This window comes from Colletotrichum costaricense (genome assembly GCF_030867565.1).
Source record: "Colletotrichum costaricense strain IMI 309622 chromosome Unknown Scaffold_2.1, whole genome shotgun sequence".
NCBI classification, from domain to species: Eukaryota; Fungi; Ascomycota; class Sordariomycetes; order Glomerellales; family Glomerellaceae; genus Colletotrichum; species Colletotrichum costaricense.
In genome coordinates this window covers 1,618,787-1,634,693 of record NW_026848231.1, presented here as the reverse complement: position 1 = coordinate 1,634,693, position 15,907 = coordinate 1,618,787, and the positions used below count along the sequence as shown (strand labels likewise).

The window sequence follows — 15,907 nt, the reverse complement described above, 5'->3', positions numbered from 1 at the left end:
AATCGATGGCAGCCAAGAGACGACATGAAGAGATCGTGAGAGGAATCTTTTACTCCTATTTATACTTGATCATCTTAGACACCGCTCTTTCTCTTTTCAAAGACTATTCCGACAATTTGAGAGGGCTGTGGGCGACGAGGTGGTCCATCAGCCACGTGATATCGCTCCATGAGCGCGTTATCTACCCATGAACGCTACCACTTCTACCGACGCGGTTGCCTCACGCGTTCTGAAGGATGCTATTGCATACGCAGTATCATGGGTCGGATAGACAGGATTTACATGAGACCAGGTGGCTGTACTTGGCTAACCAGGGCATCCAGGGATTGGCGAATGGCCGAAGGCAGACTGGGAACTGTTATGCCGGTAACCATCCCCGGGGGGCAAATTTGTTCCCTTGAGCAAGATGAGCGTCTGCAGGTAGCCAGGGATTTCAATGAGAATGCAACCTGGGGGCTGAATGCTGGGCTGTTCTTTGAGAGCTGACCATCTCGGAAGACTCTCCGCGGCTGTTCCTCCAGAGCTTTGTAGCTTTTATCGCTCAGATTGTTTCTCGGGCCCTAAAAACATGAGCCAGACCCTGCGACTCTCAGAAACTCCGACCTATAGTGGGCAGTTGCCTACGCCTACGGCCAGCAATGGGTGTCATTGGGGTCGAAATACTACCAACTCTGGCTGGAATGGCTTCATGTCAACTAGTAAAGCACGCGAGATCGAAGGTGAATCTTTCGGTAATCAATCTGCTATAATCTGAACCCTAACGACCGAGGAAGCGATTTACTGCACATATTCCCACTGCGGTGTGAGAGCGGCCGCATTTCTGGCCTCCCAAGCATCGAAACCCCAATCATGGGGGAGAACTCCCCCCCTTGTCACCTGCATCCTGCCATGCATGTTGGAGCAAGGCAGCATTGAGGTTGTGTGCGAAGGGAGATTACAGAGTCCGATGCTATCCACCTACTTAGTAACTTGGTAGAGGGAAACGCATGGGTTAAGTAGTCTTAGCTGCGAATGTTGCCACGAGCTCCCAACCCCTACGAGAGAATCATGCGCTGACTCCATGTATGCAGTCTATGACTCAAAGCCTTGGAGCTGCCGGCATGCATACAGGCATGGTGGGTGATCTGCCCGCTCGGGGCGTAGGAAAGGCCCTTTCCGGCTTGCCATCATGCCGGCTTCTCCAAGCGGACTATCTTCTGACATACCCCAGTTGCGGATCTCGCTCCGCCTTGGAGAAATAATCCATCATTTTCGAGGGTTGAGAGACGAACACGTGGTGTTCGACCACCCGTTTCGTGCTCACCGGCTGCTGTTCAGGAGCGTCGACGGCATTGCGGGCGTTTAGAGCACCACAAGAGCTTGCATGACGCTCCCATGGCCGCTCGGGATGGCATCATGCGGTCTTACTTGGCCCGGAGATGGTTTATTATTCGCTCCTCAAGGTGCTGTAGGGTGAACCTGCTATTGCTAATCACAACCTTTTAGAATTTAGCACTAGCACCTATTGACCTCCCATCTAGTGGAAAACTTCTGAGCACAAAGCTGTGAAAAACGATGTCTGTTTTCTCGCGTCTATGGGCATGTGTGATGGAAGCGGATCGTGAGCTCCATTTGGATGCGTGACTGAAAATGTCGGTGCAGAACGTTGTGGGATCAGAGGTACGAGAGGCAGTGCACGTAGACATGACGACTTGCTGATCCCCTTCTTCCTACCTCACGTAGCAGTGTACATCAACAAGAATCTCTAATTGGTATATGTAATGATATTTTACTCATACCTCCCTCAACAATCATCACTCCAGCACCGCGTTGCTCCCGGCCGTGGCACCGTGAGGGCATCACGTCACGTCGATCCTGGCTATCAGATTAGTATCATGAGATGCTCAGCAAGACATCCGGCTTCGCTATTCTATTCATTGTCAAATGCTAATATGATATGTATTCCGTGTCACTGGCCAGAACCTTTCTTTTGGCGTAGCAACAATATCTTGCTTGAAGGCTCACAAGATATAGGCCCTCCTTATCGCAAAAAGACGGCAGACCACGAGGTAGTCAGACGTACCCCTGATGCCGTCCTAGTAGGAAGCTTCTTACCTGAGACGGGTAACTGCCAACATGTATGCCCATCTAGAGCGTTGGGAAGGTGCGGTTAATCTCTGCTCCTCTCTCCTCGCCATGCTCCTGCAGTCGCCACATCCTCGTTTCTGCAATTCGAGTCTCTGAACCGGGCCGACGAGCTCAAGGCGTTCTCTCGTGCTTTGGAATGAAAGATTAAGGACTGGTCTCAAAGCAAAACCATTGTATCTCGTGGTCTAGGTGAAGGAGCAAGGACATGCTACTAGGATTAGGAGTAGGTAGACATGCCGCCTGCTCAAAAGGGGGGGAGAGCTCGCTAAACAATACCGGACTAGGCCGAGACCTCTTCCAAGAAGATGCGAGGAGTATAAGAGCAAAAGTAGAATCGTTTCTCGCGGCCTTCGGTGGGACATTGCGGCTTTTCTTCCTATGTTAATACGTGTTTTTGGGACCTCAAGTTCGGTATCGGCTTCATCGATCGAGAAAGGGTAATAAACGCGGACTCTTGGTCTAATCATGAGCAAACGTCAGCACAGATCTTTCACTTGTCGTCAATCGAGGTCAAGAACGAAAGTCGGTACGTCTACCTTCCGCATCCGCTCGAGACAAGTATTTTCCGTAGGCCTACCGCGACCCTAAACTGAGGCTTGAGGTACAGCAAAGTTTGATCAAAAGTTAGACCGGTAGAACATTGAAAACGAGAGATGATTGAATAGAAACGTCAAAGTTTTGACGAAATTGCAGAGGCCCAGGTGCCATCAAGAAGGGAAGCACCAGGAACGACAACTTGAGGGCAGCCGTGTATTGCCAGGAGAAAATTTCAGTGTCGAGACGATGTGAGGCAACCAGGCATCCAGCCGCACGTCAGCTTCATACATGACGAGATTTCATTCCATCAGAGGCATCATTTGGCAAGGCAGATTAATCGGGCTGTGTATCCTGCTTTGGTCGACTTGGTTCACGGCGAGTGCTCCCAATGTAACCTCGAACCAACCAACTGCCAAACCGGCCGCATGCGAGAGACCGTTTCTGCGAACGCAAGAAGCGGTCGTGACCCGAACGCTCCCAATGATCACAGACTCCTGTTTCCTGATCGAGTGGCTGACGGCGCTTAATTTTTCCACTTGGCGCGAACGTCATGAACATCCTCCACCAGGCCTGGTGCCCTGCCACGTTGTGCGTGAAGAGCCCCCTTGAGTGTTTCTAAGTCGGTCACTTGACTTTCAGCTCCAATTTCGCCAATAGTTTCAATAAAAGTACTCTGCTGTTCTGCACCGGGCGTGGGTGAAGGCGGTGTGGTCGACGCTGGTGTGGTCGAGTCCTGGACACTCGGCCGCGCACTTGCACCCCGTCGACAGGGGCACGATTGCACCGCCAAATTATTTATTGCAAACCCTTCCACGAAGAAGTTTAGGTTAGAACTCATGTTCGTGAGTGAAAGGATTCTCTTGGAGGAACACATCAAGCTCACACTCACGTCGCGGCCGGAATGCCGATCCCGCGCTCCCCGTTGTTGACCAGGTTGGCGTTCGAGGAGGCCCTCGCGAGGTGTGCCTGCCAGATGCGACAGCCATGCATCAAGCGGTTCGACCAGGCGGGTTAGCTTCCTAACAGTATGATTTTCTTTTCTATTCGATTCGGTTCTATATGGGCTCATAATGCTCTGCCGGTCCTGGGGGTCAGAAAAAAAGGGGGAGGGGGTCGGTGTCCTGCACTTTGGTCCGCCAGCGGCCGCTGCCAACTCAACTCGCAGGAGGAAGAAACTTGAGGGGTACGAAGTGAAGAAACCCGTTGAAATGCAAGCCATGATAATGAGGAATATCAGTCAAGTGTGGCAAATCTAGTACAGTGTCCCAAACCTATTCGCGTCTACGTCTCCAGCGGGGCGTCCTCCGCCATCCATCATTATCCACCAGCGCGTCTCTGGAACAAAATTGCATCTCAAATTTTGCTCCCCTTTGCTTCTTCTACTAAAAACCCATGCAGCTGAAGGATTTCGGCACCCATCATCTCCTTGTCCTAGACTCAAGACAGTAGAAGCGATGCAACTGTGTGTGTGTAAGTGTGTGTGTGTGTGTGTGTGTGTGTGTGCAGCGGAACCCCTGGTATCGATCGCGACCTTGGCCTCAAAAGCAAAGAGAAGGCTCTCTAAGTCCCATGCAAAGCTTTTCATATTTCTGTTTTGGGTTTCCGTGGTGATTCTTGTGACAGTTGACGGAAGCGTAGGCTTGGTAGGATGGTGAACCTCCTCCAGTACCGCTTCATGAGTAGCGGAAAACCCTTACTCAACCCGGTGTCTCGACAAGGCGACGAAAGGCAACCACCAATAGTCTCTAGAGCCTCCGGCTAATGCAATTAATATGATGGATGGCTTCCTTCATCCTTTCCGAGGGTGTGTGGGTTCCAGCACAGGGCCAGACCGGGTGGGCTACCCGGAGGCCAACCCAGGCCTGTGCAGCAGGATATTAGAATACCAACCTCTAACAATGGCTCAAAGTATTGATCCGTGGTAATATTCTCGGTTTCAAATTTTGCACATCTCGTCAGTTCGGTCAGTCTATACCCTGTCTCGCGTATTCCAATCTCGCCCCCAAGCTGCGGACTCAACACCAACTCACACCTACCCACTCACACGGAGTCCCAAAGCCAAACCAGCTATTCCGTTTTCGTCTTAAAAGTCCAATTGAGCATCAAATTTCCTAGAGCACTGACATGCTGCCAAGCAGGGCCAGCTTTTTGTACTCAATTAACTGACGAGGGGATGCGGCAAGTCGGGGTCCCAAATTTACCATGCTAGCTTAGAGCGTGGGCTACAGTTACCTTAGATATACGGAGCTGTGACGAGGTCTCTGTGAGTTGCAATGTGCTGAAAAAGGTTTATTCTAGTCTAGGATAAGTTCCTCCAAGTGAAGTGAAGAAGACCAAAATCGGCATTGAATCCCAGCAACTCCATCGCTGCCCTCGTAACCTGACCACCCTTGTATCGCCCTGTTATCCAAATTTCTGAATTTCGCCCTCCAGTTCTGACCAATCTCGAAGGCCAGTCTACCAATATTCTGTTATCGTACGTTCTTGCCAGAATCTGTTTCTAGTCGTGGTGTCGTGCTTGACGTGTTTGTCGACATGACGAATAATCTAGCTCGTCTGGCCGCCAGCGCAGGCCAGAGAACCGCATTTGATTTTCAGGGAGATCTTTCCGTAGTTTGAGCCATGAATGGTGATCCCGCCATTGTGGACGGAGAGAGCTCGGTGGTTGCCCTCAGGAGCGCCCTCGGGATCGTCACCGCCGTCATGTTCAACGGAAGGCATGAGGGCTTCTGCAGCTGCTCTCATGTTCTTGCAATCGACGCAGGACTCCTTGTGGCGTTCAAGGTAGTGGCCAGTGTTGATATGATATCTTCCGCAGGGCGCCCGGCCTGGCGGTCCGTGATGGTAGAAGATATGGCGACGGAGGCTACAACCTGCGCTGGGCTGCCATCGGCACCTCTGATCGGAGCATTCTTGGGAGCTTCGTTGCGACATGTTGGCTTGGAGAGTCTTTTGGTGGACACGGAGGCGAGCTCAAAGCAAAGTGATAGAGAGTCTGAAGATGACTGAGTGTCGATGAACTGCTTTCAGCTAACCTCAGACGAAGGGCCCTGCTGATTTATATGTTTGTTTCTCTATGCCTCCGAGAAGACTGAGCTGAGATTAAGCAGCGACTTGAGTTGGGATCGGGCTGTTGTGGTGAGTCGTTGCTCGAATACAGGATAACAAGGCCCTGGGCCTGCTCCGCGCGGAACGACCATGCTACGACTTGGGATTCACTTTTCTTTTTCATCACACCCAATCTTCCAAAGGTTGTTCCCTTGATCAAAGCGTAAATTACAGACGCGACGACGTCGTGTGGATGTGAGTACCTTCCATCAGCTGGGCCCCCGGCAATCCCAAGATCTACGTGGCTGTAAATGCTGGGGATTAAAAGCTCGTCTCTACGGATACACTCTACGGATACACTCTGTGGATACCTTCGTCTTCCAACGGTAGTTGAGGAGACTGGTGGGCACGCTGCTCGGCGTGCTGGTGGGTTTAATCTGCCTGGCACCAGATCAATCCGAGCAACTAGAACTTAGCGCAAGTCTAAACTTGTTCCAGAGTAACTCCAAATCCGACCAGGTCCTGGACCAGGTATCATGACAGCAAAAATGGAGGCCCGACAGGGCCTCGCCCCTTGGTTCCTCGGGTGCGCGGCACCACCCAATCCTTGTTGACTCGCATCTTGTGGTGTGTCAAATTTGCGTCGGCTCCGAGCCAATGCAGATAACTACGAAGGTAGATCCTCCGAGGTAAAAGCAAATCAAGCTCTACAGCGGACGAGATGCAACTTCGTCTTTGACACCTTGGGGTGAAAGACAAGAGGTGAAGGGAGTGGGGTTAGAGAAGAGAAGAAATGACTCGGCACTCTAGGGTAGGGGCAAGTAACTACGGAACAAGGGATTGGAAAAGAGAAGGGAAGAAGGGAAGAAGAGGCTTCGGTGAGAGACATATCGGTTACCTAGGAGAGAGATTGGGGTGTCTGCAAACTCCCCGCGCTGACGCGCCGCGTCGAGGAGCGACTAGCGCGGCGGCCTTGGGATGCGGTGGGAGTGGGAGAGAGACACGGGGAAGAGAGTGACTGGGGTAAGACAGAGAGGATCTCTCTGGGGTGTCGAAATGTATCCGTTGGATGAAATGGAGACGTTGGAGCCGTTAAACGAACGGCTGAAATGAACTCTGTCCACCCCCCCCCCCCCGGTTTTTCGACCTAGAAGCGATCGCTTTTCCAACTCGAGGGAACCGCGTCACTTGCTTGTGTGCACAATTCCATCGTCGCGGGACCTGACTTTTCTTTTTCTGCTCGTCTGGAAATGATCTGCGCAATGGAAGTCTATCCTGCAGCTACGGGCCACAATGGGTGTTGCGTTGCCAAGCCCCTCCAAATCATGTTCTCGCAAAATCTTGACTCTCCGCTCCTTGTCCTTCCAAGCACGCCAGATTATCAAGCCCCTGCGGTTGCTGAAATGGGATTGACTGCCAATCTGCAAGGTACTTTTCCGACCTTGGTGATGCACTTGTAGAGACCGCTCTTCGTCGCACGGCCTCATACTTTCTTGGGCGTATGCTGATCAGTTCTCTCTGTGGCTCGACCGAGTTTCGTCTTCTGGTAGCAAGATGGCCAAGTCTACCTGGGTTCGCCATTGAGTAGCACAACCCATCCAGCCCTTCGTTCGGCGTTTGATGCTCCCCGATCACCCCCTCGTTTTGTTCTCCCACTCATCAAACCGCGTGCCCATAAGACTGGTGAAAGAAATAGTACCTCATAGAGAGATACTCTCATACTGTGAGATAGGAAGAGGTTGAACTAACCAAAAACATAATCGTAAGCGCCCCTTGCCTTTGAGCTTGGTCATACTCACCTACCGTACGGAGCATTTCCAGTGCGTGTGTACTGGTAGGGAATCGGAATCGACAGGCTAGGGCGTGGAAAGATTGACCCGCCACTGGTCAGCGGTGCTCCCATATCCACGATTTTCCCAACGGCAACGGCACGGACACACAGACGGCACTAACATAGTCTCCATTCACCACCGCACACAAACGGGTTCCCGCGGATACTTGCATACTCTCCCTCCAGCGGCGAGAGAGCTCGCTTGACCTGGCGGGGGTCATCCAAAGACCAAACTGATAATTTGTAGCTTACGGAGTACTTGGTCCATGTTTTGCTATCTAGATGAACCAAACCTAAAGAGGCGCCAGCATAGTGAAGTCGAAGGGGTTCCGACATCGAGAATTTACATGAGTGTCTGCTCCTCGGGGTGCCTTGCAGGAAACGTGATACACTGTCCGACTATGGGCTTCTCATGTATCCACGGCAGGTCAAAGCGAACTCAAGTGAATCTCTCTTGAGGTATAGAGTCCACCGCACACGCCGTCATCTGACAACCAGGATATATTGGGAACCTTGGCACAGGCACCGTCAACGCCAGCGGGGGTGTCTTCTTAGCCAGGTAGACGGCTAGGGTCTTCATGTCACTTGCAAGTCACAGACAGGGGGCGTTGGGTCTTGAGCGAACCAAAGTATTGACAGACGGTATCTTGCTGGATCTGGGTCGTCTGGGGCTTTCTAGAACATCCAGCACGTCACCCATGCTAGCGTCACCTACCTACGTTACCTTACCTTAGCTTTGGTCTGTCAACTACGGTTCCGTATCCATACATGTTACCTTAAGATCCAAACAGATCTCCCAAATTTGGCCAGTAAACATACGCTGGCGGGTGTTCCTTGTAGCCTATTGAGAACTGGACGGGGCGTGGCACGATGAGCAGCTCCTATTCCCGTTCCACCCATTCCGTATAGCGTATTGTACAGATCCCGGGCACTAGGAAGCCTTACCCGTGCTGGTTTCTCTGGACCGCCCACATGCACCACACCACACCAGCGGCAGCGGCAGCCGCGACGGACACGGGTCCAAGAAGATCCAGAGGATGGAGCTGACGCCAATTTCCCTTTCTATCCGTACGGATCTTCAAAGATTTCTGCTGGAATATGCAATGCGAGGTCCGCCTGCGCGGACAAGGGTGTCAGACTCGTCAGCTCTCACATACTCCCTCAGTCCCAATATGCACGCCAACAGGGATACAAGAGACCCGACGTCTCGATCCCAGTCCCGGCACACGGAAGCCATTACCCGTCACCAACAGCAAGGTAGCTAGTTCGATCAAGTTCTCGTATCTCGACATTCGAAGGGGGTCCTCTCTTGTCCTCTGTGCCAGGAGCCGCCCAAACACCTCCGATGTAGTCGGTACCGAATGCGCTTTCTGCTGCTTATGAAAGACTCAGGATTGGCGTGAGCCGAAGCGAGCTTAATTGAACGACGTCCAAGTACATCACACATGTTCTCACGAATATGAGATTAACGCAGCAACATGGAGACGGCCTGTCTACCCCAATAGTCGGATCATTATGAATCAGTAGGCTGCGCAGTACTCTTTAAGGAATATTCAGGAGGAGTCTGACCTGCCAAGCCGGCAGTGCCGTTTTCTTCTACGCCGTCCGGCCACTATACAGCGAACGAGACTTAGAATGTCGGATCTGTGACGCCTTCCGAGGCTACTTGGCGCGTCGACCACATTGTCCGTGCCGGCGCCATCCCGCAGAGCTGATCTTCTTGTTGCCTGCTCCAAGAACTCCCGACGCGTTGAATAAACTCAGTCACGGTTGTACTATGATGGTAGAGCTCAACAGAGCCTCGCAGCCAGGGTGTTGAATGGACGCTGGGACTCGCTGGGCAGCACCTATGGCCCGGGCGATGGGCTACTTCTGTGCAGGACACGCGGCTTCCAGGAGCCTCCCCGCCCGTTGCAGCCGTAGAGGCGTAACTCATGCAAGAGAATTGGCAGACACAACAATTCCCGAGATCGCCTTCGGCTCACTCTGATGTGTGACATGCCGGCTCCGACATATCAGACAAGGGGGGGGGGGGACAACTTTTGATTTTGTCCACCCCCCCTTGTCAGGTCAACCCTGCAGACTCGGCCCTCCAACAGCTCATTGGATATGACGGATGATAGATTGGTGGAAAACTGCCGCCAAGCTACGAACCCCTGCACGTCGGGGCTAGATAAGCATGTCCTCATTGCTTTTTCTCCCGAGACTCGCCAGGAGCCAACGTAAGGTACTCCGGAGGCCGCAAACCACCTCAACTAGCGTCCTGCGCCGTTGGCCAACGGTGGTATCCACCATCCTTTGTCTTCGGCCCCACTCCGGCTCACGACCTTCGGCCGGCCGTCGGATAGGCCGTTCCGCTGAAATCGGGATCAATCATCTACCGTGTTTGAACTCGTCTTTCTGCAGGAAAGGTCTTGTGAGCATATGAATCAAGAGGAATAGCTTCGAAATTTGTTGAGTTGACCGTTGGAATCGCGTATCCTAGCGAATTTTATCGTGAAAAGGCCTGCTGTCCCAGGAAGGCTGCCAAGTATCATGCTCCCCAGGTCATGCAGCTAAGACGCGAGCGGGGACTTTCTTTTCCTCTACCCTGAAGCTTACGGGTTGTCTCGAGAACACGTGCTAATGAGGTGTGCGTAGAAGATACACGCTTCTCTCCCTGCCAAGACGGCTCAACCTGGTGGCCAGGTACGGACGAATCACTAGGCAACTAGCCAGGCATGTGGCGTCAGATAAACCTTAACTCTTTTGGAGCTCATCGGAGCTATGGATATCACTTGAGATGGCATCACGACAGCTCCGGCTTAGATTATTCCAAGTCGAAGTGCCGTTGCAGCCCTCAAACGGGGTGTTCCTGTCTGTTCAAGCAGAGGTCATCAATCACGTCAGCTTCTAGATCACGACTTGAACTCTATCATCTGGATGACCTGCACTGAAAAAGAGGCAGGGGAATGAAAGAAAATATGTTTCACCTCACGGCCTCCTATCGAACACAATCACGACTCAAGGCTGGGCGAAAGGATTGGATAGTATGTATGGGATCCCAAGTCAATGACGCATTCTCCATGGAGCCAATGGATTACCTGGCCTAGCCTCGCTCATCTATGGGCAGTTGAAGTCCGATGCAGGCAGCCGACGTGGCAGCCCGGCCCGCTCTTGGCTGACCTCCTCGAGGTAGCGTGCGCGAGGCAACGCGAGTAGAGAACGGCTGCCAAGAAGTCAATGAACAATGGGTCCAGGAATATGTCTTACCTTACTCGGACATGGTCAGCAAGGCGTCTAGCGGGCAGAGCTTGGGGAAGCTCTGCTTGGTCCGTGTCCGAATTGCTGGAGATACTTCCGGATCACTGGCTGACAGGGGATACCGTTGCACAGATGGGCCATGGGCGACAGCAAGAAACAATCCTCGGGCCGCTGCACTCTTCATCTTTCGCGCCTTTACATTCCAAGGATCTTGGTTCATCGCAACTACCCGTAGGAAACTACCTTGAGCTTAGTCTCCCTCCCTATGCTAATTCGAGGGATGTGCACCACAGGGAATTCATCTGTCCCAGGGGAAGTGGTCGATGCTTGACACAATGCTCTTGAGTGTTTTCTATTGCAACAATAAATTTACTCCCAACTTTCAATCAAAGCTCTTCTACCCAGAAAAATTGTTGGATTTATCCCGGTGGACCACATCCCTGAAACCTCTCCGTGGTCAGGTCAGTGGCCTTCCCCTCAAGGCAGCCGCTCGTTCATCGTAAACCCGGGGCTAGGATATCTTCTCAATGATGGCTCATGGCAGAAAGAGTCATTGAGCAGTGCTTACTATGCGTTTTCTTCTTCGAAATTAACTGAGTCGTCACAAGTGTACGGGCAATAGTATGTGGAAGTGTTTCCAACGTTGCCACTACCAAGGCCCATGGGTTGTCCCATTGCGTTCGAGAGGGTTGTGTGCAATAAAGTTGGCAGCACCTGAGATTCGAAGATGCTGTCGATTAAGCCAGTCCAGGTTCCAGTATCAACAGGAATGGCCGAGTCTAAATTGGCTGAGACGAAGGTCCGTCCTGCTTGACTGCAGTCTGCCATTGGAGGAGCTGTGTCCAAATGTCGTGGGTCAAATCCTTCGGCTGTGGTTGACTCCACGTGAGTCGGGTCAATGAATGCTGGAGAAGTATGAAGCTCTCTCTGAAAGCTTTCTGATTCGGTTTCCGAGTCGTTCTGGCTAGCGAGATGGCCACTGCGAAGACATTTGCATGTCTCGCACTGTGTCTTATGGCGCTTCATGTTGTCTGCCCTAGGCTTGAGCCATCCACCGCAGGGCATTTTAACGCGTGCTGAATGAACGGTCTTGGTGTGTCTCTTGTGGTTGCCTTTCTGAGTGAATGTCTTGCCGCAGCACACGAGTGCCTTTTCAGAAGTCATGGTGATTCCGGCTGTCGTCTTGGGTGGTGAAACGCAGGTCTACAGGAAGATGGTTCTCTCCAATGCCTTAGCATTGGGGAATGAGCAAAGAAGAGAATGAGTGGCCACGTCTACTTCTGATCATACTTGCTTGAAGAAGCGGCTCGTATTTAAGGTGAGCGGGGTTGGAGCTTTTAGTAGTGCGCATGAGGAAAACAAGGCAACGAGTCGAAGGCCCTCCACAACTCGTGGATACGGATAGCAGTAAGTTTCGTGACGCGGAGTCATAGCTTTTCCGAAGCCTTTGGGGTCAAGTCGAGTCGTGGTGACTTGTCTGAATGGGACAAGCTATAGAGGGCGGAACGCCTGGCAGGAGGCACGGTGGAAGCTAGCCAGGCGAGAGACCGTATGTGGTGAAAGCAAAAAAGGAATGTGCTTAGATACAGCTACCGTATGTCGCCGTCTGGGCGGAAAAAACGGGCGATAAAATCGGTAAAGTGATCTTAGCATATGTACCTATGATGCCCAGGAGGCACGACTGTACCTTCCAAGCGAGTATCGACGCACCTCTAAAGGCTGGACTGTACTTGGATTTGTAGGCGAGTAAGACGGTCATCACCAAATATAGATGAGATATGGGAAACCGTTGGGAAAGAAACGGTAGTCCGTCTCTCGTCTCGCTTCTGAGGAATGCGGCTGCCGTTATTCTCACCATTACGAGTCGACAGTGTAACGCCAAATGAATGACGGGAGCCAAGCCAGACGACTGGAGTCAATCATCAGCTGCCCATTTTAGGCATCAAGAGCAGGAAGCTTCGAAGGCTTGACATGAGGCTCCGGACAGTGGTCGCCGAGAATACGTAGAAATATTCATAGGGTAAGTAATATTTGTTTAGGATGGACATCAAACATACGGTGATATCGGGTAGAATGACGAGCAAGTTGTCGAGGTTATCTTAGAAACGGGGGCAATAACTGAAGCCATTGCTGCTTTCCGGTCCGGCACTGTGGAAATCCAGTTCATCCCCTAATCATTGACGTACTCAGAGAACAGCTCCTACTCCATTCTTACAGTGTTCTGAGAAAGCTTGAAAGTGAGGCGAGACACATTGCCAGCCCTCACATCTTGCGGACACACTCTCCTCACGCTCTCGTCCCGTCCCTAAGCTTGACTAGGAGACTAGCTGTTCTACTTCAAATAAACGGGCCATAAGCGGGGGCAGTCCAGACTTCGGAGCTAAATCAACAACTAAGGAAGCAGTATTGCGAAGGCAGACAGGACGCTGCAGGTGCTCCCAAAGAGACCATCATCTGACTGACGATTTCGTCCTAAGGGGTAGATGTCGGCCAAACGATACCAGCATGGGTTCATCCAAGTATCTAACTTTGGAAGTATCTTATATGCCCCATAGACTTTTACTTTATTATTTGGGCTACTTCTTAAACAAAAGAAGAAAAAAAGAGTGTATACCCCTGAAAGGCTGCTGTCGGACTTTGCGATACCGGAATGCGGGAGAACGACGAGGAATGACGGATTGGTGGTCTGTGGGTCTACGGAATGTTGGACAGGTTCAGCTCCTTTCTGGACTCTGATCAGCACACTCACGCGGGTGATCCCGAACGTTAGGGCCTCTTGAGCCTTCATGTAGCCTTAAGTGAGCAGCACTTGACAGTAGCCAAGACGAAAGCCATGTCAATTCTCGAATTAGGTGACGATGGTGTAGAGGACTGGTGGAGAATAGTCGCGTCTAGCTTCGTTGCAGCCTGCTGATGAAGAGTGCCTTCATCATGGGTGAGACACTCAAATTACATGGGACAGGGTGCAGCTCCCTTCCCCTTTCCCCTTTTCTGATGTCTTCTTCCGTGGCTCTTGATTCGCCCGGTTCCGTGCCGCGGCAACACCACGGACTGAGCAGCCCTGTGTGAGAGCCCAAGAAGCCGACAGGTCGGTGCTCCCGTGGCGAGCTTCCCACAGTGACGTATGGAAAGCTTATTCCGCTGTTGACAGATTGATGATGCCTCACTTGGAGGTAGTGAAGGAGTTGGCCACCCACTGGCACATCAGTCCAGTTGCTTTCGTATCAACCACCTACCTCCTTTCCACGATGAACTGTTGCATCTTGTCAGCTTGCTTCAGACCTAGCGGTAACTACATTGTCACTTTACCTAAATGGCGACGTTCTCAGGTCTGACTCGCTGTTTTCTCTGTCTGTTTTCTCACCAAGCGAACAGTTATTCATTGAGTGTCCATGTGAGGCTGTCCAACCAATACTACTGCAGAATCGAACGAGACAGACTCTCGCTCTTATTCGAGTGAGAAACACATCTCAATTTGCCCTCCGTTGCTTGTCATCGTCGTGAAGCTTGATAAATAGTTCGTGAAGTCGGTCAAAGACGAAACCTACGGATTACGCTTGTCGCTAGTGGAAGGACTCGCACGATTTCGGGCCGTTTGCGGCCACCCACGCGAGCCCAACGCGCACTCACTCACTCCAACGCGACAGGCTAAGACTAACTCTTGCATCGTTACAACGTTGTATTTGAGCTTATTTGAACTTCATTGCAAGATTAGCTAGCGCTTGTTTGGCTGAGGCAGACGCTATCATTACTGCGGCACAGACGTGGTCCTAAGAGCCGACCGGTCCGACCACGACGCCGCTAGCTAGCGAAATCAACATCGATCGCGCCAACCATGAATTGATAGATGCGATGGTTGGTCCTATATTCGCATTGACAACATTCTTGGGTCTTAATCTTGCTGCCGTGGGGTATGCTTGTAAGGAGGTAGAGACATCATCCTCTTTCCAAAAGAAAGTGGTAAGCTGTCAGTATGTCACTGAACCGATTTGATACCTCCTAGGGACCGAACCTATTCTTTTGAAGCTGCGTCGGTAATGTTTAGTGGGTTTCCAACTCGATCCGTGCTCTCCGCTGAGGGAAGGTTCCGAAACCCGGGGGACTGCCGATGCATCTCCACAAGTGATCGGACATTGTCTCCACTTTTACCGGTAACTCGGACCCGTTGCAATCGGCGTTACCAACAAGAACATATGCGCCACGAAATCTTCACAGAACGTCATTCCACATGCCTGATACACCAAAATGATCCTGTCGCTGCTTGTTCATTCCAATTCTGAAGAAAATTACCTTTCAGCTTCTATAGTCAGAGCTATGTGCTCACATGGACCGGACTGGACTTGAAACCTGGATGGGCTCCTATGGGCTTCCACGATCACCCGGCTATTCGAGATGATAGTGAGGGTTTTCCAAAGGATAATTGCGAGTAGCTAGCCACATAGCCTATAGGCTAGGAAGCAACATGTTCCGGTAGCCCATATTACCCATCGGCTGCATGAGCTGTATCCAATCGAGCTACCCACAGGAGCGTACATCAGACTTCCATCGACTTTGTCGCGGTTGATCAATGTAAAAGAACGCGCTTTGTTCCGAGTATACTTCATTTCCGTGAGCATCACGCCCCGTAGACTTACATTATCCAAAACACAAATCCGCAGATGCCCAAACTTCAGTCGCGAGACTTCGATGGTTTTGGCAGAGCCCCCAGACAATTGAGATGGCACCCTAGACAGAGTTGAGGCATCGCATAACTCTGTCAGATCCGCCGTGTCATGTCGAAAACACCACTCTTGGCCTAGAGGTCACAAATCTAGAGAGAACCCACCAACCGCTTGATTCAAGATGACTAAGAACCATAGAGCCACCAGGAACATAGAGAAACTGCAATTCGTTGTGCACCAAGCTATCATAGTACGGAGTCAGTGCACCTGGATAGTTCGAGTCCAAGGCCATCCTCTGTGACGTGAGCTTGGTCACGTTGCATCAAGACTGTCCTTTTTGAGTGCCAAGTGACCTTTTCAGACAGTCGAGTGCTTCTGATTTCGGTCTGAGAGAAAAGACCTGGCGTTTCGGTAGCATTACCGCCATGATTCCATTACGGCGACCTTGGCCTTCAGTAAT

At 51.5% G+C, this 15,907-nt stretch overlaps 4 protein-coding genes across 4 annotated transcripts; 1 reads left to right on the top strand and 3 right to left on the bottom strand.

Annotated features, from left to right (window-relative positions):
* Positions 1-5,211: 5,211 nt before the first annotated feature.
* Positions 5,212-5,598, bottom strand: CCOS01_02179 (uncharacterized protein; the record flags this gene model as incomplete). The annotated part of the gene is made up of 1 exon (XM_060450371.1): positions 5,212-5,598. One exon carries the CDS (start codon positions 5,596-5,598, stop codon positions 5,212-5,214), a length of 387 nt encoding a protein of 128 aa, XP_060319021.1.
* On the top strand, positions 5,287-5,673 carry CCOS01_02178 (uncharacterized protein; the record flags this gene model as incomplete). Its single annotated transcript, XM_060450370.1, has 1 exon — positions 5,287-5,673. One exon carries the CDS (start codon positions 5,287-5,289, stop codon positions 5,671-5,673), a length of 387 nt encoding a protein of 128 aa, XP_060319020.1.
* A 5,680-nt stretch (positions 5,674-11,353) lies between these two features.
* Positions 11,354-11,950, bottom strand: CCOS01_02177 (uncharacterized protein; the record flags this gene model as incomplete). Its single annotated transcript, XM_060450369.1, has 1 exon — positions 11,354-11,950. One exon carries the CDS (start codon positions 11,948-11,950, stop codon positions 11,354-11,356), a length of 597 nt encoding a protein of 198 aa, XP_060319019.1.
* Positions 11,951-15,216: 3,266 nt separating this feature from the next.
* Positions 15,217-15,402, bottom strand: CCOS01_02176 (uncharacterized protein; the record flags this gene model as incomplete). The annotated part of the gene is made up of 1 exon (XM_060450368.1): positions 15,217-15,402. One exon carries the CDS (start codon positions 15,400-15,402, stop codon positions 15,217-15,219), a length of 186 nt encoding a protein of 61 aa, XP_060319018.1.
* Positions 15,403-15,907: the final 505 nt, after the last annotated feature.